At 49.4% G+C, this 21,503-nt stretch overlaps 1 protein-coding gene across 3 annotated transcripts in view; it reads left to right on the top strand.

Moving 5' to 3' along the window:
• The first annotated feature begins 2,473 nt into the window (after positions 1-2,473).
• CAMK1D (calcium/calmodulin dependent protein kinase ID) overlaps positions 2,474-21,503 on the top strand; it is a 433,707-nt gene continuing 414,677 nt past the window's right edge. For 2 of the 3 annotated variants that reach the window (XR_005989504.1, XM_041767285.1), the window contains exon 1: positions 2,477-2,883. Coding sequence is in view for 2 of the 3 variants with exons in the window: in XM_041767285.1 (XP_041623219.1) it covers positions 2,792-2,883 (92 nt within the window). In the remaining variant the exon portion in view is untranslated. Of the gene's footprint in view, positions 2,884-21,503 lie in introns of all 3 variants that reach the window. The other variant, XM_041767287.1, reaches the window with a different exon arrangement.

The following is a 21,503-nucleotide window of genomic DNA, read 5'->3' as shown; positions in this document are numbered from 1 at the left end:
ACCTGTCCCTCTAGAAAAACATGGCAGGCTGGAGGAAATGGTCAGTTACTAGAAAACATAGTCCAAGTGCGGCCTTCAAGTGAACAGAATTAGGCAGCGTACAGTCTAAGGTGTAACCATTCTTAGGAAATGGTGGGTTTTGTTTTCCATTGCAATTTCTAGGATGAGGATATTTATTTTATTTACATGAAGTTCAGTAAGGGAGAAATGACCAAGTAGAGCCACACAATTAGTTTTTGGCATTTCTACCTCCTGTGGGATCTGTTCTTTTGGGTCTGGCCTCTTCAGCTCCGCATTAAATGCTTTGTGCCTTTTCTCTGGGACCTAGTCCAGCTGAGCATGACTTGATAATACTGAATGAACATCATTACAAAGTTTGGAAGAGAAAAAAAGAGTCTCTATAGCCCCCCCATCAGTACAACAAATATCAAATAGTTGTCTTGATTCTATTTCATTTCTTTATCCTTCTTATGCCCATTCATCCATCAGTTACTCTGTGTGAGTTACCATGCTAGGTGCTGGGCATACAGTGGTGCAAAAGGCACTGTGTTCCTTGACCTCATGGACCTTACAGGCTGGTAGGTAAAGCCACAGCCATAGAACCACAGGCCACCCTTCCCTGCTCCCCCTTCCCTTTTGCTCCTTCTGGACAACTGTCTCTCTTTGATAGAGAGAGAGCAAAATCCTTTCCTTAGTTCTGGGGACAAAAGTTCAGACTGAGAGTTATTTTCAGGAGCTCTGGAGCCTGATCCTTAGGCTGGAGCAAGGGTAAAATGGAGAGGAAAGAACTGAGTAAGAAGGAGAGTGGGAGGAACAAAAGGAGGGAAGAAGATGCTTATAGTAGGGCATGGAAGGGTGTCAACTAGCAACTTGGTTATGCCCAGTTCTAAGTCTTCATATCACTGAACCTTTGATTAAAAGATATTGTAGTTCCTCAAACCCAGTTCTTGTTGAAACGAGTGCTTGTTTGCCTCCCACTTTGGTGATGTGCCCCAACTTCTTGCCTCCCTAAAGTAATCTGTCCTGGAAGTTGCGCTTGTCCGGTTTAGTCTGCATTTCTAACAGCCAAATAATACCGAATTTGCTCTCCCTAGCCTGGAGAGCCTTAAGCTCACAATTCCTGAAAGACAGGAAACCAGCGCGGAGGTGTGGAGGGATGGGCAGGCCAGGGTATCTTCTGACCTCCTGGGGGTCAGAGGAGGGGTGGAGGGCTGGGGTGTTCCGGAGGGCCTCCCGGAGGTGGCCTGCAGCCACCCTGTCAGACCCAGGAAGAAGATGCTGGATGAAGTTTCCTTTTCAGGGAGTAGATTTTTTTCCCCCTTTACAGTGAAATTGGAACAGTCCTGGGAAAATGGGGCAGGTGTCAACCAACAATCAAGAGACAAGGCTGTTTACCCAACTCGGCAGAGGGGCCAGGAGCCCTATGGAGCCGGGCTTTAACCTGGATACAAGAAAAACTATTTTTTTTTTTTTTTTTTTTTTTCTGAATCAAGAGGTAGTCCCTTCAGGTCGGGGACGGGGATCTGCACGCGGGTCCCCCTCTGATCGGTGGACACGGGGAGAAGGGTGGGCAAAGAGCATCTCCGAGATGGGAGGCCAGAGGGAACCTGGGTCCCTTTCTCCAGCCAGTAGGGCAGGATGTTTTGAGGGGGTACCCCACTAAGCCCGCTGCGGGTAGGGCCCCGGGGGGTGTGGGGGCAGATGCTCACTTTTCACCAAGTCTCTGGGTTCCTGCGGGAAGAGGGCGGCGGCGGGGAGGCCAGGGGGTGCCGCGCGGGAGCGAAGGCGGGGATCGGGCAGCCCGAGGGGCGCGGTCCCCACATGCACCCGCTCCCAACGGGAAGACGAGCACGTCCTGCGCGCCCCCGTCCCGAGGCCTCCAGGCGTCCTCCTCGCCACGAGGCCCCCTCCCCCGGCCAGAATTTGACGCGAGCGCCGATTTTGGTGCAATGCGAATTAGCTCCAGCCGCCCGGTCGGGAGGGACCCGCAGGCTCCGGGAGCTCCGGGAGCTCCAGGAGCTCCGGCACCGCGGGGCCCGAGTCAACGCCCACCTCCGCCCGCATCCCCCCCGCCGCCTCCCGTCGCCATAGCAACCGGCCCCCGCCCGCCCCGGGACGCCCCGGCCGCGGCCCCCGCCCCGCCCCCACCCTCGGAGGCCCGCAGCCTCGCGCCCCCGCCCCCACCCCCACCCCGCGGCCGCCGAGCGCTACGCAGAGGCGCCCCCTCCCGCCGCCCGGGGGAAAGCCCTCGCGCCCCCGGGCCTGGAGCGCGCAGCCCGCACGGCTCCCGAGGGGCTGGGGTCCCCCCGCGCGCCCCGGGCGCCCCGCACCTGCCGGGCGCCCCGCACCTGCCCTCGCCGGGGCTCCGGGGCGCGCGCCGCGGTCGGTCCCCGCGGCCGGTGCACGGCGCTCCCGGGGCGCAGGACATCCCCGAAGGCGGGAGGCGGCCGGGCGCGCGGGGAGGGCGGGAGCCCGCGGGAGGAGGGGGCGGAGGGGGCGGAGGCGGAGGAGGGAGCGGGGCGGGCGGCGCGGAGGGAGGAGAAGGGAGGCAAGAAAGTAGCAGAAAGTGAGGCTGGCAGCCGGCGGCGGCGGAGCCGGGGAGCGGCGGCGGCGGCGGCGGCAGGAAGTCTGTGCCCGAGACGAGCGGCCCCGAGCCGGGGAGGGACCGCGGCGGCGGCGGCGGCGAGAGTGAAAGAGGAAACTGCAGAAGAGGAAGCCCCGGCCCCGGCCCGGCCCGGCCCGGCCCCCGCCCGAGCATCCCCGCGCCCCGCGCCCCGCGCCCTCGTCGGCCATGGCCCGGGAGAACGGCGAGAGCAGCTCCTCCTGGAAGAAGCAAGCGGAAGACATCAAGAAGATTTTCGAGTTCAAGGAGACCCTCGGAACGTAAGTGGGGCCCGGGGGGGGCGGCCGCGCCGAGGCCCCCCGCGCCCGCATCGCCCATCGCCCGGCCCCGCGGCCCCCCGCGCCCGCATCGCCCATCGCCCATCGCCCGGCCCCGCGGAGCCCCCGCGCACGGCGCTGCCTCGGACGCGGGTGGGCGCCGCTCCCGGCCGGGGCAGGGGAGCCGGCTTCCCGCCTGCCCGGGCTCCGCCGCCCTCTCGACTCCTTCCCCCCACGCGTGACTGGGCCGAGCATGGTGGATCCTCGTGCGCCTCGTCGCCGCGTGTCCGGGCGCACCGAGTGTGCGGGAGGGACACGGCCGCGAGCAAGTGGGGCTCGGCCCCCGCCCCCGCCCCCGCCCCTCCATCGCGTAGGCTCGGCCCACACCTGCACGCTCCGGCGCAGGCACCACGGGGGGTGCCCGCGACTCCTCGCAGTGTCGGGGTCGCGTGCGGGCAGCTCCCTCCCCGCTGCCCCGAGCCGAGGCCCCGTGGCGGGGCCGGGCCGCGCGCTCCGGGGAGGGTCTGTGCTCCGAGCGTCCCCGCGCGGGCGGCTGCGGGCCGGCGGTCTGGGTCCAGCGCTGGCGGCCGCCTCCCTCCCGGGAAAGCTGGACGCGCGCACGGCCTGCGCTCCCAGCAGGTGCGGCGCGGCTCCCTCTCTGCCCCTGACTTGGTTTTGGTTTGTTTGTTGTTTCGATGCGCCCCGGTTAGGTAGGGAGGCTGACAGCGAGGGAGAGGCAGGCAGGTCTGCTGGGGGAGTCTGAAGTTCAAGTTATTACCCCCCCGCCCCCGGGATGGGCATCTGCTGGTGACCAGTATCTGTCGGTATATATATTCTCCGACACGCACACCTGTGCTCCATGAACTGAACGTTTTGCAGGGGCTCATGGAGGTGTTGATTAGGCTGGGAAGAGAAAGAGGAGGTGTTTGGTGAGATAAAATCACTGTGTTCCTCCTTCTTCCCTTTCCTTTTTTTTTTTTTTTTGTGGTTGGTTTGCTTTCCCGGAACCACATTTTCAGATGGCAGGTTGGCTTCTGCCCCCAGCCTTGGGGTCCACCTGGCTCCTCAGTCTTTTATTTCCCCCTCAGCCCCACCCCCACATCTGCAGTGGATCCCCCAGAGCGAAGTTGTAGAGGCCACCTTTCCAGCCGCACTCCTGTTCCCAGGAAAACACCCGTTGGCCAGGCTCAGAAGGGTCTCCCGGGTGTTGTGCGCTGCTCTTTTTTGGGGGGGGGGCACCTGTGGGTATGGACTTTCAGTCTTCGTTGGGATGAAAACAGAAAGGACTTAGCCTTTTTAATAAAGACGGGGTCGGGACAGCCTCTTTCAGCATGGCCAGTTAAGGGGTGAGTTTTGGTCAAAACTTTTGAGAATTACTATTGAGGTTTACTCGGATTTGGGGTTTTCATGCTGAGATGCTCTCAAGTTACGGAGAAACAAGAAGCATGCCCTTGCTTGTCATCCTGAGACCGGTTATGTGGCTGCAGATGAGGGGATGGGAGAGTGGAGCCTCAGCATGTGGGAGTTTGCATGGCGCTATCCCACCTGAGCCCTTTGCTCGGGTTCCCCCTGTCTGCGGCCTCCAGGTGGAAAGAAGCAGTCTCCCCCTCTTGCTTTTCAGGAGAGCCCTGCAGCGGTGCCTCTGCAGCAACCTGGCCCGCTGAAGCTCAGTGAGCTGTGGCTTTTTTGAGTGGCTCCTGCTGTATGGCAGGCGCTGTTTGGGAGTGACTGCAGGGCAGCTTTCCCTTGGGGGACAGATGGGGATTTGCCTTCTGGTGCCAGAGAGACCGGTGGAGCTGTTGCAGAACAATCTCTTGGACTCTGGTCAGGTGCCCAGGGAACTTGGGCATGGGTCTCTGTTGGGGACCCAAAGCTTTGCCTTCCTCCTTGGAAATAATGCTTTGAAAAGAAGCTTCCCACTGAGGCCCTGTGGTGCTGGCATGGGTTCTAAAAGAGTCCAACACAAATAATTAAGTGATCAAAATGCTTTTACTCAATGACACAATTATAGTCATCATAGGTGACTTTCTTAAATGAATACCAAGTATCAGGCATTATTCTAAGTGCCTTACATGTATTTTATCTCCTAATAAGCTTAGGAGGTGGGTTTTTGCTATTATCCCCAATTGCAGATGGGAAAAGTAAGGCAGCAGAGAGATTAAGTGACTCTCTAAACGTGAGCTTGTTATCAAGTGATAGAGCTGATACTCAAATCTAGGCAGAACAACTCATCAGGCTCTATCTGGGGTCGAGCCACTATGCTGTTATGTAACAGCAAATGTTTCTAATAATTTGATTTGACTTTAGTATTTGGAAAGCTAATTTTAATATTAGTGCAACGAAAACAAAACTGTGGGGTGAGGGTGACCTGTTATCTAAATATGGCAACATTTCAAAGCTTTTGGATTATCAGCATTATTTGGTCTCCTTGGACTTTCTAGCAGTGTGGTCTGGTGTTCAGGATGCCTGTTTTTACCCTGGGCCAACTCCAGTGACCTTGGCTTGGCCTGAGTTCAAGTAGGGAGATCACTTCCAGTCCTGTCTGTGTAGACGTGGAGTCTGGACCCCTCTCCTGTTTGTAACAACACCCGGCCCCCCCCCACCCCCCCTGCGTAAGTCAAAGGCATCACTAATCGAGATTGGGATTCATTTCCAAGGTACTCAGCAGCTCCAAGTCATTTTGTTTGTCACACCTTCCCCATATGCCTTCAAGATCCTAAGGCAGGAAAGCCCTGCCAGGAGCCAGACTGTCATCTTACAGTGTTAAAATGCTTTTAAAATAAAGCATCGTAAGGGCCCGAGGAGCACACTTTGCCAAACTTTGTCATCCGATATCTGGCTGCCAATATCCCTGCAGGGCTAGAACACATACTGTCGAAGCCAAAGGGTCGAGTCCTATAGTTTGTGTGATCAGAGGGGCCTTGCTAGAGGGTGGGGGCCAAGTGGGTGAGAAGGCGGTCCCTGGAGGGTGGGAAGGAGATTAAGGAAGCCAGGGACAGCCTCCGAGCAAAGGATCTGGCTCTGGGCTTTGGGCCTGGGTTAGCTGATGTGCCTCTGAGTCAGGCCTCAGGGAAAACCTCCCAGCTGGGTGGGCTGCATGTAACTCCCTTTGAAAGAGAATTGCAGAACCTGACCACAGCTCTGAATTAGGTGGAAGGCCTAATTACTATTTATTAATTAACGACATGTTTTCAGATCCTTGGCATGTTGTGAGAGCACATAAACGTTGTGTAACAACAAATTAGGGGTAGTGAACGTTTCTGTCAGCGTATTTGCAGAGACACCTTCAGACCATCTCTTCCGGAGATACCTCTCAATGACTTCCGAAATTTAAAAAAAAAAAATGATAATATGCCATTCGGAGAAGAATAACAGATGGGAAGAGAGCTTGGGTGCGGCGTCCAGGGAGTCCCCCAGACTCCTGGAAATCACTTCTATAATTTCCATGCTACGAAAGCCATCTGAACAGAGAAGGTCTCAGTACCTGGCATGACACAGAATGATTGTCCCAATATACCTCCTTTCCTCTGGAGTATAGGAAATGGCATGTCCTAGAAAAGAGATCTTCATCTCTGCAGGGTGTGAATACATGCTTTTCTTATAGACGGAACATTTTACGGTGAAGTAATTGCTGTCTGTAGGGGGCTGAACTAGGCATCGTGGAGGATTTGGGCCTGGTTCTCAGGTCTGGCTCAGCCACTAATGGGTTGTGTCGCCTGTCTGGACAAATGACCACACCACTCTCTCCGGGTCACAGCTTCCTCATCAGGGGGGCAGGACAGACAAGATGGTTTTCAAGGACCCTTACAGCCCTGAGGTTTTATGGCTCACCTGAACAAGGAAGGTACCCGCTGTGGCTCTTTACGAGCCTTCTGTGTGTGGTGAGCAACATTTTAGGGCTCATGCTAGTAGCAAAGTGAAACAACTCAGGACAGGAAGTCTTATCCCACTTAATGTCAATAGCATAGTGTGTTCCCTTTTTCATTAAATGAGTGCCTGCTGGGTGCTGCTTTAGGAAGAGTATAAATAGAAATATCCGTGGGGCAAGCGCGGTCCTTTCCCACTAGTATCATACTTAAACTCCTTATTCTGAAATTGCTCAGTAAATACACCTGTTGAGGACACAGATGATTGATTTATCTGAAAGCCCTGGGGGAAAAAAATCAACAGTCCTTTTTGGGGGGTGTATGGGGGGGGAGGGGAGGAGGAGAACACAAAGCTGCTTCAGGTGGTTGTATATTTGACTGGCTGATTTAATAGTATTTATTCTGGGATTGCTCAGAATTTTAGAGTCTGGGTGAAGCATTTGAAAGAATTTTACCAAGAGGAACCTAGGGGTGGAAGCCCCTAGATTTCTCCCTGAGGGTGTCCCAGCTGGGGTATTTGCCAGGAGTTTGTACTTCTCAACTCTTTTTTTTTTTTTTTTTTTTGGGAAGGGGCAGGATATAAATTCAGCCTTTCATACATTACAAGATAATCTATTGAATGTGTGATAGAGTCTAGGCACTGTGGGGGTGGCGCACAGCTGCAAGCAAACAACCAAAAATGCCTGCCCTCTTGGAGCTTACCTTCTGGAGGTAGGAGGACCAGGGGATGACAAAGGTAAGTAAATTGGACGGAGAGGATGATGTTCCATATACACGTTAGGAGGAAAGCTAAGCAGGGCAGGAATTTTGTGGCATGAGGTGGTGATGGCAGCCTGAGGCCAGGTGGTCATGGATGGCCTCCCTGGGAGGCTCATATCTGAATGCCATCGAAAGGAGCCATGGGACATCTGAAGGAACAGCAAGGGATGAGGGCCTGGTGGGAAGCTTGTCTGGCATTCAGAGAGGCTGGAAGTGGGCAGTCAGGGGAGGAAGGTAGGAGCTGAAAGAAGAGAGGCATGAGGGTTAGGAAGTGGGGGCAAGGCAGAGGGGACATCGGATTCATGGAGAACCTTTGGAGGCTGTAAACTTTGCCATTGCTCTGACAGATGTGGGGACGTTGGAGGGTTTTGGGCAGAGGAGAACCTTGATCTGACTTAAGTGTTCCCATCATCACCGTACTTGCTGTGTTGAGGATGGACTGGTGGGCTCCAGGGCAGACATGGGGAGACCCTCTTGGAGGCTATTGTGATGATCCAGGTGTGGGGCAGGTGGCTCTGAAGTAGCCACAGAGGTGAAGAGGAGTGATTGGATTCTGGATATGTTTGGAAGGGACAGCAGAGAGGAACTGCTGTGGTTGGACGTGAGATTCTCCAAGGATTTGGGGTTGGAAGAAGGGTGCCATTGGATGGTCTGGGTCAGTTTTATTCAAGGATTTTCCAAGTGTCTGCTGCTTCTGCAGAGCAGGGCTGTCCACACTTGGGAAGGTTCTTGGAAACCGTTTATTGGGTAAGCTTACACCCTTTGGGCTTTTAGGACCCCTCAGGAGGGGCACCTGCTTTTCAAGGTGAATTTCCTTCCCTTTGAGTTTATTTCCGGGGTGGGGGGCTTTTGACGTGCCCCCTCCTCCTCGGTCACAGAGGGAAAGTGGTGATAGGCTGGACATTTCAGCAGCTGGAAGAACTACTTAACTTTCTGTGAAAATGCTGGGTTTTGCCTTTAGAGTTCTCAACAGGAAGAGCTGGCTCCCCTTGACAGGTGGGCCTGTAACCTTTAATTCTCCCCTTAATTTGGTGACTTAAAGCCCAAACATATGCCATGACAAATAATAAACATGAACATTCTTACTGCTCCTTTCTTTGACAGGATAGGATGTTCTCTATTTGAAGAAGAAAAGCCAAACATTTTTCTTGATTGGGAAAAAAGATAACGGACAACCAGTGTCCGTATTGATTAGTGCAGTGGGATTTGGGAGATTGCTCTTTTGGGTAGAGAGCTTGTTCCCAGAGGGGCTAATAAGGAAGATGTTTCAAGCAGAAATTTCTGATTCAAACTTGGCCACTGCACGGACAGTAATTAGGCTTGGTAGGTAGGTAGGCATTTGTGTCTCCTCAGGGGAGGATTTTAGGGGTTAATTTGTTGAGTTCTTCTTTGGCTGGGTCTCCATAAATCCCTTTAATCTTTCCTTTCCCCGAATAAATCTCCTTAAATCCCCTTCAATCTCTCTCCTTCTCCTCCTCTCTCCTCTGGGACAGCTTAGGCATTGGTCCAGTGGGGGACTGTCACATTGCTGATCAACTTGCACCCACAGTGGTAGACCTTCAACCTCATACTTCCCATCCTTACCAGATTTCCCAGGAATCATCAGGGAGTCCACAGCCCCCTGAGGACCCATATTTTTAATTGAAGAAGGAACTGCTTCTGGGTGGCCACCAGGAAGCCTGGTGTCCTAGGCAATTGCCTTGAATTCCTTTTCTGGCATGGGCAATCCAATTCATACGTAGCTAAAAGCAGAAGGATATGTGGACTCTGGGGGAGATGCTGACCTAATCTTCTTTCTCGGTTCATGTTGGTTATGGCCTTGTCTTTCTTTGGGAAGGAAACCACTTTTCCCTTGGGCTAACTTTCATTAGGTCCTGCCTGACTTCTAAACAAAAATGTTTATTCAGTGTATGGATTATTTTGATTCTAGTCAGACCAAGGGTAACATCCAAATGGATGCCACAGGCCAGGGTCATTTGGTGACACACTGGATTCATTCCACATCTCCAGCAATCAGCTCTGTGTCTTGTGCTGTTTTTCCTAGTGATTTCAGAAGGATTCAGAAACCATCTATAGTTTAACTAACTATAGGATTCAGATTCTGTCTCTTGGGTAACACCACATCTTGAGGATAAGCCTTTGAAAATCACCTATTTGCTGAGGCCAGATAGGAGAGGCATCAGGCGGCCATGACCCATAATGGAAAGGTGGCTCCCATCCAACCACTCCAAGCTGTGAGCCTCTGGAGAGGTTCCTTAATCTTTCTGAGTTGAGATGGAGATGGAAGTTGTTGCCTTGTGGGATTCTTGTAAGGATCCGACGATGTCTATGAGGTGCCTGGCACATAATTGGGATTAAGTCAACAGTAGCTGTCATCAACTCCAGTTGCTTTCAAGCAGCTTTGGTTGAGGGGGACTGCCTATGGGAATTCAGGGCCAGTACCATGGAGAAGAACATGTCTGAATCTGTGGGAAATGGATTTTTGGAAGCTCTTGTTGCAAAAACGCAGAATGCTACATATTTCACCTCTCCTCACCTCCCACCCCACCCCCAAATTGATTTAAGAAACCATCAACAAGTCTTCAGTCAGCCAGGGAGGAACAATTGCTGGTTGTTTTACACAGCACAGTAGTGAGTGGCTCTGAGTAGTGAGTAGGCTCTGAGGTCACTAGGACATGAGTGCAAATCCTGGTCCGCTGCTTCTTAGAGTCTGGTTTTGGGCAAATTCTCTGGCCATTCTCAGCCTCATCTCCATAAAACAGGATAAGACTAGCACCTTATCTCAGGACTGTAGGGAGGATTAAATGAGAGCCCATGAAGACTACTTAGTACAATGCAGGGCCCATAAATATGTTCTCAGGAAATGCTCCTTCCCTCTCATTAGCCCCTGTGGTGCTGGAACACTGCTCCTCAGAGGCCATTTGCACGGATCTGGAGGGTCCGTGGAACCATTCAACATTTGCTCCCCACAGGAGGGTGATTAGTTCATAGAGTGCTAGCATTAACCAAGAGACTCAGCCTGAAACGTCCTCCGGGCCAGCTCGTGTGCTGGAGTGACCTAGTTTGCTGTATTTCACAGGCTCATTCCTTCCTCTGGTTATCTCATCAGCTTTGTCTCTGCACCTCTCCCTGCACCCTGAGCTGGGTCTTTTGTTTTGTTTTGTTTTGTTTTAGCCTGTCCCTATCTGCGTCAGCTTGTGCAACAGTCTCTGCCTGTAGTTTCTATCTTCCCAGGCAGCACCCAGGTCTTCCTACAGCTGTGGCCCCGCTTCGGGCTTACAGGTGCTTTTCTTTCTGAGAATTGCTACCGTGTGTCAGCTTTGTTTCTTATTGAATAGAAGGTTTTGATTTGAGCACTGAAGTAATTTATTTGCAGTATGACAAAACATCGTAGTTTAAGGTTGATATGTCCTGAATTGATTTTAGGGGGAGGGTATTAAAAAAGTGACAGCCTGTATGTGTGTTTACCACATGGACACACGTAACAGTTTCTTTAAAAATATCTTTATGGGGGATTGTTGGAGGGGGTGTGGGACCAGATCTCAGAAGGGTCATTTCCCAGGTTTCAGGATATGACAGGTGTGACAGTTGGGGAGATGCCTGCCTTGGGCAGTATCCCTCGTCTTGACCTCTCCATTTCAGCGCTTTTAATGGGCAAAGTCTGGGAGGAGGGTGCACAATTTATTGGGATCTCTAATGGGGTGAGCAGGGGAAGAAAAGTGCCTGACATTTCTACTTGATGGAGGACCTCTCTTTCTTTCATATCCACAACCCACACCAGTGCAATTGCCTTTGTACGGAATGGGATTTGATGCTGTAACTGAAACCCTAAAGGTTTTCAGTACAACCTCCAAAGTCCCTGGTTTTCACATGGCCCCCCTGCCTTGCCTCCTCACACAACTGTGTCCTGTCTCATACTGAGGCCCACAGTATTGTGTGTGTGTGGGAAAACTGCAAAACAAAAAACAAAGACCCCCAACCCCACAGCCCCAAATCCTTTGTAGCTTTAGAAAATTTGTGGGTGGAGGGAAGAGAATGGGTGCGGAGTGGGAGGTCTGGCAGAGGGGTGGAGGTGGCAGGCGTCCCGCAGGCCTGGTGCCCCCGGCCTCAGGTGTCCTTCCGTCTATAAGCTGCCACTTCTTTAACCTTTATAGGAACGGCCACTTGAAAGTTGCCTTGAAACATCAGAAGATAGGAACACCTTGAAATAGGTCGGGGGCCCAGTCATTTATGATGTAAGCGATTTTAAAGGAAGTGCTTTTTCTCCAACACCTAAGAGAAGTCGTGTTTGAATGTAAGACAGGAGGGAGATAGGTAATTGTGGTCTTGGGACTTTGGGGGGACTGAAGAGGCTCAGATGGGTTGAAAACTGGGAAGTGGAGGACCCAGTGAGGCCTCCTGCAGAGCCATGACAAAGCTGGGTACTAGCTAGTGTGGGCTCCCGAAGACGGGGGTGCCATGGGGTGGCCTCTGTGTCTCCCCTATCCCTCCTCCCAGGGCCAGGTGGGACTGTTAGCACTGTATCCAGCCATGTCAGTGCCCCCAAAGTTTTTTGAGCCTAGAGTACAGTCCTAGGTAGCCCTGAAAAATTTCATTTAAGGAAGTATGCCTTAAATAACAATAAAAAGCTTGTAGTGAACATTTAGAGCAAACCTTGCATAAAAGTTGGGGAAAACCTGTATCTGATAATATGTGCAAGAGTGATACTGCTTGTGGATTCTTTCTGCCTATATTAGCACGGTCAGCAAAGATGGGGTTTGTGGTCCTGGTAATGATAAAAAAGGAATGTGGGGTTTTGTGGCCCTTTTGGCTCCTTTCACAACTAGAATATAATAACAAGGCTTCATATTTGTGTGTGTGTGTATGTTTAATTTGGTAAAAAAAATACCTAACAGAAAAGTTACCATCCTAAACCATTTTTATTTTTATTTTTTTAAGGTTTATTTATTTATTCATGAGAGACAGAGAAAGAGAGAGAGAGAGAGAGAGAGAGAGGCAGATACACAGGCAGAGGGAGAAGCAGGCTCCATGCAGGGAGCCGGATGCGGGACTCGATCCCAGATCCTGGGATCATGCCCTGAGCGAAGGGCAGACGTTCAACCACTGAGCCACCCAGGCGTCCCTCTAAACCATTTTTTTAAAATTTTTTTTTATTATTTATTTATGATAGTCATACAGAGAGAGAGAGAGAGGCAGAGACACAGGCAGAGGGAGAAGCAGGCTCCATGCACCGGGAGCCTGACGTGGGATTCGATCCCGGGTCTCCAGGATCGCGCCCTGGGCCAAAGGCAGGCGCCAAACCGCTGCGCCACCCAGGGATCCCCCCCTCTAAACCATTTTTAATTGTACAGGTCAGTGGCATTGAGTCCACTCGCAGTGCTGTGCAACCGTCACCACCGTCCATCTCCAGAACCCTTTCATCTCAAACTGAGACTCCGTCCCCGTTACACTCCAACTCCCTAGTCCACCTTCTCTCCCAAACCCTTGATAATCACCATTCTGCTTCCTGTCTCTATGAATTTGACTGCTATAGGTGCCTCACAGAAGTGAAATCACAAACCATTTGCTCTTTTGTGACTGGCTTGTTTTACTCAGGATAACGTCCTCGAGATTCATCCACATAGAAGCTTGTACTAGAACTTTCTTTTCTATGTCTCCCCCCCTTTTTAAAAAATATTTTATTTATTTGAGAGAGCACGCAAACAATTAGGGCGAGTGGGAGAGGAAGAACCAGGCTCCCTGCTGAGCAGAGAGCCCGATGTGGGGCTCTATCCCAGGACCTCGGGGTCATGACCTGAGCCAAAGGCAGGCACTTAACTGACTGACCATCTAGGTGCCCCTCCCTTGCTTTTTGGGGCATAATAATATTCCATGGTGTGTCTATAGCACATTGTGTTCATTCATGTTGGTACACACTTGGAGTTACTTCTGCCTTTTGGCTGTCATGAATAATGCTGCATGAACGTGGAGGTACACGTATGTCTTCAGGTTCCAGGTTTCAATTCTCTTGAGTGTGTACACAGAAGTGTACCCAGTGTAACACGGCTGGATCATATGGTAATTCTCTGCTGACATTTCTGGAAGTGCCACCATATTGTTTTTCACAGCCATGTGGTGTTTTGCAGTTTACAGAATGTTTTTACCTGCATGATTCAGTTATTAGCCCTCACTTTACAGATAAGGAAATGGAGGTTCAAAGAGGTCAAATGACTCATGGGAAAAGGTTGCTGAGTGGTAGATGGGGTAGATTTAAGTGTCTTCTGAGTCCCTACTTCAGTGCTCTTTCTCCTGGGTCACATGGCTTACAAGCTGGTTAGTGGGGTTGATGGAGATAGAGAATATTAAAGAATGAAGAAGAAACGCCTCCCCTTCTGTGGACGTATTATGGTATGGCAAGGAGATGGGCTCTGATCTGTAACAACTTCTGATTTCTATAGTGTAAATACTTCCACATGGAGCAGTTTCAAGTGGCCTGTGGTTTAACAACCTACTGCAAAATTCTTGAATCAGGCTCTTCTGAGCAGGTGTGAGGTGACTCCAGCATACCTCTGAAGGACATAGAGGTCAGGAGATTGGAGTTGAGTCCTAGCTCTGTCACTTGAGAACTGTGGAATCATGATCTTATCCTCTCTACCTCTTGAATACCTTGTTTGTTAAATGGGATAATTACACCTGCTTACATTACAGATCTGTTGTAAGTCCCAAATGAGATAAGGCATGTGTAGGAAGGCCTTATACAAATAGAAGGTATTATTATGTTATGGAAATTATAGCTTTAAAAATATTCCTTTCTTATGAATGTTAGTATCACGTACACTCTTTGAAACCTAGCTATCATCTTATGGGCAGTGTTCCCATAGTAGTTGGGCTGTGGGTCAACCTTGACTCTGGAAGCACCAACAAAAACGAGTTTCATAGTATAGTTTAACTGGCTCTCTTCACATGCTTATTGTTTTCCATTCTTAGTGTTTATAAGTGATTGGTACCTTAGGAAAAACTTAAAAAAAATCATAAAAGCCCATGTTATACTAGTAGAGAATTTGAAAAATCTAGAAGAGTGAAATAAGTAAGGCAATATGACTTGTTATCTGGATGGGTCCTGGGTAGTCAATCTCTCTAGAGGGTGGGGAGATCTCAGGAGAGGTCGCAGAGGTCAGCTGTTAGGGCTACGATAAGGCTGTGGTTATCACTGATTGGTATGAAAATATTTCAGTATTTTACTAACTTGGCTGATGGAACCACTGTGCACAGATTGGTTATCTGCTCTGGGAATAGGGGTGGTGGTCTTCGTTGAGTGCTATGGGTTTCTGAGTACTTGCGTTAGGTTCATGGTGGTGAGGGGTGAGGGCGTTGTTGGAGTTATTGTCATGATCCCATCTTTACACTCATCAGCACCTCTAAACATCTGCAGTGGGACAGACCTGGTGCCTACAGGAGACCCTGCTCAAGAGACCTCTGCTGGCTAGTTATACATGTGGGAAGAAAGAGGTAAAACTATATCCACATGTGGCTGACTCTACCTTGTTGGGGTGGGACACAAGACCCTGGCTTCAGGCACTTCACTTATAAAATAAATATTGTTGACTATAGACTGATTTTTTTTGCCTCCGCCACAATTCATAGTTGAAATCTAATCCCCAGTGTGGTGTATTAGGAAGTGGTGCCATTGGGAGGTGATTAGGTCATGGAAGTGAAGCCCGATGATAGAATTAGTACCCTTTTGTAAAAGAGTGTACCCCATGGAGGTCTGGGGCCCTTCCATCATGTGAGGACACAGAAGGGAGGCAGTCCTCCATGAACCAGGAAGTGGGCCCTCACCACACACCAAATCTGCCGGGCGGCCCTGTCTCGGACTTCTGGTCTCCAGGATTGTGAGAACTAAGTTTCTATGGTTCATAAGCCACCCAGCCTATGGCATTCTGTTATGCTGGGAAGGGCTAGGCCTTTGCCGTCTGCCAAACTGTTTACACCCAAAACCTTCAAGCTAGCCCCTCTTTAGGACATAGTTCATAATCAACTCATTCTTGCAATTATAGGCTAAAGTCTTTCTAACTCAAATTGATACTGTCAGGCCAGCTCTCTCATCGGTAGGCTGCCTGAGGTCCCACAGGTAGCCTGGACCACATCCAGAGCATGCGTGTCATGTTATCCCTGATGATGGTGACAGTGAACGTTCAGAGGCATCACCCATCACCATCAATGTCATGACAGAGACCAAGAAGAAGCCATCCATGTTAGAGATTTCTTATTTCAGCCATTGTTATGTTCCTGTATCCTCAGTAATTCATTTTGTAGGTGCAAAATGAGCTCCTGAGGATGCATTTGGCTCCAGAGAGAATTCAGAGCCATGAACAGAGAGTGAGTGCTGTTGCTACCTCTGCATGTTTCCCCCGGCCATGCTGTGGCTCCTAGGCCATGTGTCCCCAAGTCAGTGAGAAGGATCTGCATTCAGAGACCTGAGAACAGAGAAGGGGCTTCCATGGTTCCTACAGGGTCTTGCTGCAGAGACCCATGTTAGGGGCCTGCGTGGAGGCTTTCCCACATGCTGACAGAACAGGCCTCCCAGGCAGCGACTGGCTCACATGGGACACCTACACGTTTCATCAATGTTGAGTAAATGAACGAATAAGTGGAATAAAAGGAGCACTGGCTTTGATTAGATTAAGAAAGTTTAAGTCCTAACTGCGCCATTTATGAGTTATGAGACCTTGAGCAAATTAGATGATCTTTCTGAGCTTCTGTTTTCTCATATTTAAGTGTGGATAACAGTACCTACCTTTCCAACTTATTGTGGCATTTTGTTATTAAAAAAAAAGGGTATAGACTTGAATTTTAAGCAAGTAGATGTTAGATCCTATCATGTGATTTAAACTTCATTGAGAAGGTCTCTACTTGATGCCTTCAGGAATGCCATTAGAGATTCATTTCTTTGGCTTAAAGCATTTTCTTAAGTATAAGAAATTAAATAATAATAACCACTTATAGGGATCCCTGGGTGGCGCAGCGGTTTGGCGCCTGCCTTTGGCCCAGGGCGCGATCCTGGAGACCCGGGATCGAATCCCACATCGGGCTTCCGGTGCATGGAGCCTGCTTCTCCCTCTGCCTGTGTCTCTGCCTCTCTCTCTCTCTCCCTGTGTGACTATCATAAATAAATAAAAATTAAAAAAAAATAATAACCACTTATAGGTCAGCGGAAGAGAGTTTATGTTTTGTTAGAATGAGTTTGGAGAAAGAGATAGGAAAGTGGTCTTGAAAACCACAGGGGCTGAACTAGAATTAAGGGGTGTAGTCATGTCAGTGATGCCAGAGATCAGAGGTGCTGAAGTCAGCCAGACTTATAGCATTCATTCAGCAAATAGTTGGTGAATGTTGGCCATGTGAGAAGTACTGTGACAGCCTGGTAGTTCTGTCTCTGTGGCCTGCGATGACCATATTCTTTGTGATCCTCATAGTCAGGTGGAAGCCCTGAGGAAGGGCAGTGTGGTTTGTTTTCTGGTTGGCGGCATCACCCTTGCAGCCACCTCTCTGTGGTTCACAGGGTGGGCAAGGGAGGGGCAATGCCTGTTGTTTGTGGAAGGCACAACCCTGGCTGGTTAGTCTCCCAGGCAAGGTCCTAACTGAGTGTGGACATGACAGCCACTGAGTCTTAGGATCCAGTGACTTGTATCCCCTCAACCCCCACCCCAGGTGTTCCTGGTGGCCATCCTCTTATAGAATTTTTTGAATGTGTATCCCCCAGGTGTAACCTCATCCGGGGATTGTAGAAATGGTCCAGATAAAAAAATGCAGGGACCTCTAAAAATCCTGGTTAACCCTAAAGGTCCTAAGAGCTGGGTGTCCTTTGGAAGCTTTCCAGGAAGTTAGAATTTGGGGTCTGCTCTGTAGCTCCCACCATGGCCTGTGGGGTATTGTCTAGACAGGTGCTAAACCTGCAGAAAACTGTGGGTTCATTGGATACTGGGTAAACGGCTTCTCTTTACAAACCCAGGAGTGAGGGATGCTGAAACTAATTCTGGTGTGCAAATTTGAATGGGTGTGTCTGGTCAAAGCGATCTAGAAGTGAGTCTTCATTTATTCCCCTTGGTCAGACTTCAGATAAAATTTTTGAGAATTGTAAGACTGATACCACAGGGTTTTTTTTTTTTTCAATTCATGGGATATTAGAGGTTGAGAGTCTAGTGCCAGGCACTGAGGAGGTGTTGGTAAACAAAATGTGGTTCTTGTCCCCAGGGAACGTTTTGGGAAGACAGACAAATAAACATGTAATTGCAATTCAGTGTGATACTGCTATTGCAGCAGGTATATGATATGGAAGTTGAGAAGAGGGGTATACCTTGCTGGCAATGGGGCTCAGAGACAGCTGGGATTCTAGAAAGTTCTAGAAGTCGGAAGGGAAAAAAATCTAGCATTCCTCAGTAAGTATTTAGTGAGCTTCTGCTGTATACCAAAGAGAAGACTGGCTTCTGCAAGACAAAGGGACATAGAGTTTTAATAATAATAATAATCGTATCAGACTTTACTGAGTACCCACTGCTAGACTCTGGGCCAGGTACAGTACTTTACATGAATTTTCACATTAAATCCACCCACCATGCGATAAAATAGATACTATTGTCACCATTTTGGAGGAAATTGAGGCCCAGAGAGGTTAAACAACTTGGCCAGAGTAACACAGATCTATCTGTATGGAAGAATTGAGATTCGAACCTAGGTTTACCTGTCTGGGGCTAAAGCCAGAACTCTTAACCATCACCCCAAAGGGGCTCTCCTGTGTGGGTTGGTACATTTTGCTTCCTGAACTCTTAGAGAAAAAGGACATGTGCCCATATGCCCACAATGGAAAGCCATGCATGGTGATATAAACAGGCTGCAAAGTGTTTTAAGAGTTCCAAGGGAAGGGAAGTAATGGATAGGGACCAGTTGTAAGACCTGGTAATGGAATTGTTTTTCTTTTTTTTTTTTAAAAAGAGCCCAATGTGGGGTTCAGTCCCAGGACCCTGAGATCAGGCCCTGAGCCAAAGGCAGATGCTAAACTGACTGAGCCACCCGGGGGCCCTGGGGAATTGTTTTTCTAGTAGAGCTTCTCCAGTGACCCACTTCCCAGATGACTGTCATGTATTCATTTAACAAAAGACTGTTAAGCTCTGACACATGGAGGCTGTTGCTGTACCAGTGGGAGGTGTGAGAGGTGGTCCGCCCGTGTCCTACAGGTACACAGATGTATTCCAGTCTCCTTGCCCTGGCCCTGTGGTGTCGTCTGCTTCCACCACCTGCCCCATCAGGTCTCCAGGGCTCTGCTTTAGTGTGATCCCTTCCATCAAGTGTCAAGTGTCCACCTGAGGCTCCTCTCCCTGGTTCTTCAGTCTTAGACTCATACTGTTGAGGGTCAGTTGTTCCAAGTTTTTCTCTTGTGAGACTTTTCTCTGATGAAACAGGAAGCTCTTGAGAGCAAGGGCCACCTCTCACGCGGTGTCCCCTGAAGCACCCGCAGTACCTGGCACGCTGTGCAACAGATGGAGAGTTTTGTTTGGTTCAGTTTTAAAAATCCCGAGTCGTGAAGTTGTCTCCATAGCTGCTCAGGAAGCTTGCTTTTCTAAATGTTTTCATTACTGTTAAGCTCTTCAGAATGTTCTGTCCCTCTTTTCTTCTTCTGGATTTCGTCTCTCTAGATGGTCACCACATTTCCCCCTGTGGATTACTCACTCGAGGGATTAGCTGGGGTGAACTTTTAATCTGTGGGGCTTTGCCTTGCTTCCTCCCTTAGCCTGTCGGCAGGCTCTTTCTGCTGGCTGCTATCAGGACTGCGCTCGGGGAAAGAAAACCTAGTTGTCAGGCTCCGAAAACAGAGTCTTCCTCAGTAGGACGGCCCCAAACTAAATATAAATGATGTTTGGATCATTATACCCTTCTGTCAGTTGGGTACCACAGTTGGCAGTGTCCTGTGGTGTCCCTCTAAATACTGTTTTCTGTTACTTTCCTTCCTGAGATATCCCCCCTCAAGCATGGCTTGTTGCGGTCTTGAGATTCCTCATGGAAGCAAGGCGTGCTTGGCTGTTTCATCATTTCCCCTGCAAATCTGGCCTTTAATAGCTTTGTGACTATTTTGTCTGCATGCCAGTGTGTGTCTGAAACCCAAGGATGATCCCTTGGCCACGGTTATCAGCTGCATCATTTCTCTTCAGAAGATGTGATGTCTGTAGAGCTGCAGATTGGATGAAAAATTTCTGGGCATGCGTAGTGGCGTTTCCTGGTGTTTTCTCCTCAGAATTTATCAAGCCCTCACCGTCTCAGATGTATTCACTCTGAGGTAAAAGTTTTCCTTGTTCTTGGACCCTCAGCCAAACCTTCGGAGTGGAAAAAAAATATATGCATTTTTTCTTTCACCAACATCTATTTTCCGGATCTACTAGATTTTCTGAGAAGGTTGCGGTGTTAGTGCAAAGGTGTGGAGGTGGTTTGAAAAAGAATACTAATGGCTAATGTGTTTCAATATCTGCTAGTCATGGGGTACCTCACAGACACTTGACTAGTTGATGGATCACTTAATTTGTCAATGACTTTGTGTGTTAAGTATCGCTTGACTGTTGAGGAGAGCTGACTGGCCCCAGGTGACGTGATTCGTAAGTCACAGTACAGGGATTGAACCCAGATCTGTCTGAAGAGGCTCTGGAAGGCTGTGCCTGGCTCACAACTGCCCTAGGGGCACTGACAGAGAGAACTTGTGTGCTTGTGTGTCATAACTGTTGTTGCTGGGTCTCCAGAGCTTCCCTCTCTCTTGCGGGTGCATTGGAGGCCTTGCCTAAGTGCTTGATCTGGGAAGTTGTGTTATGCTCAGTGTGCAGGTGAGGAGCCTGGGACTTGGGATCTGCGCGTCAGAAACCTCTGTGCTGAATGAGGATGGGGCCTAATGACTAGTTTACAGGTTAAGGATCCATTTGGTTATTGGGTTGCTATTTCTGTACCAGCAGAAATGAAGAAAATCATTTTTAGCACATCCAGAGAACCCCAAGATTTCAAATCAGACTATTGCAAAAGAAAAGAGTTAGAGGGCTCGCCCTAGAGTTCTGGCAAACAGATTCTAGTGTTCCCTGGAAGTATAAAATACATATCATTTATAGCTTAGGTATCTATTAACAAAAGGTCATGCGCAGTTCAGGCAGATATCCAGGAATTCAGATCAAGCCTGGTTTATTCTCTGACATGGCTAGTCAAACGTGCACAGGAGTGTGACGTCTATCCTTATTCCTCCTGTTTGAGCCGGTATTGAGCTGGTTACTGAGTGGCTTGTCCAATGAGTAGGGGACAGATATTATTCCATTGTTGACTTCCAGCTCAGTGATCTTTTTTTCACTGAACTTTTAAAAAAATTGTCTTTGTTCCAATCACACGAAAATAAGTATTTTCCTTTGTTACGAGAGTAACAAAGTATTATAGGTGCTTTTCAAAAGTTTGTTAGCTCAGATTGACTTTTTCTCGGGGCTTGGCAATTAAACAAAAGCATTATTAGCTGTGCAATAAAGGCCCCATCATATATTATGGGCCTCATGCAGTTTCTTTGTATTTTTTGCTCATTAGAAAATACCAGGAAAGAGCCAATAGAAACACGAAAAGTTCTGAACACCTGCTCTGTTAAGGAAGACATGCCAGCGTGATAGATGACGGTATTTATTGTTTCTCTTCAGGATGTGTTTCGAAATCTGTTTCTCTAACGATGTGTGTGCAGGATGACCTTTTCCCACTATTGCAGGCGACACCTTCGCATAAAGAAGCAGCTGAAGCCGTATGTGTGTTGAGTTCACATCCAGAGATATTTGGAGCCAAGCTGTTTCATGTTCCAGTTTGAGGTCCTGACTGCCTGGGTTTTATTCTGGAGAAAGCATCTGACACATGCAGCTGAGCTCACAGGCCATCAGGCCTCATTCCTTTGGACTCCAGAGTAACCACTAGGGTCCTGGACACCAGTGCCCTCTGAGGCCAGCTTCTGGGTGTGTGGGCTTT

This window comes from Vulpes lagopus, chromosome 8 (genome assembly GCF_018345385.1).
Source record: "Vulpes lagopus strain Blue_001 chromosome 8, ASM1834538v1, whole genome shotgun sequence".
Lineage (NCBI taxonomy): Eukaryota > Metazoa > Chordata > Mammalia > Carnivora > Canidae > Vulpes > Vulpes lagopus.
Note: the sequence above shows the minus strand (reverse complement) of the source record. Positions and strands in the feature narration are given on the sequence as shown.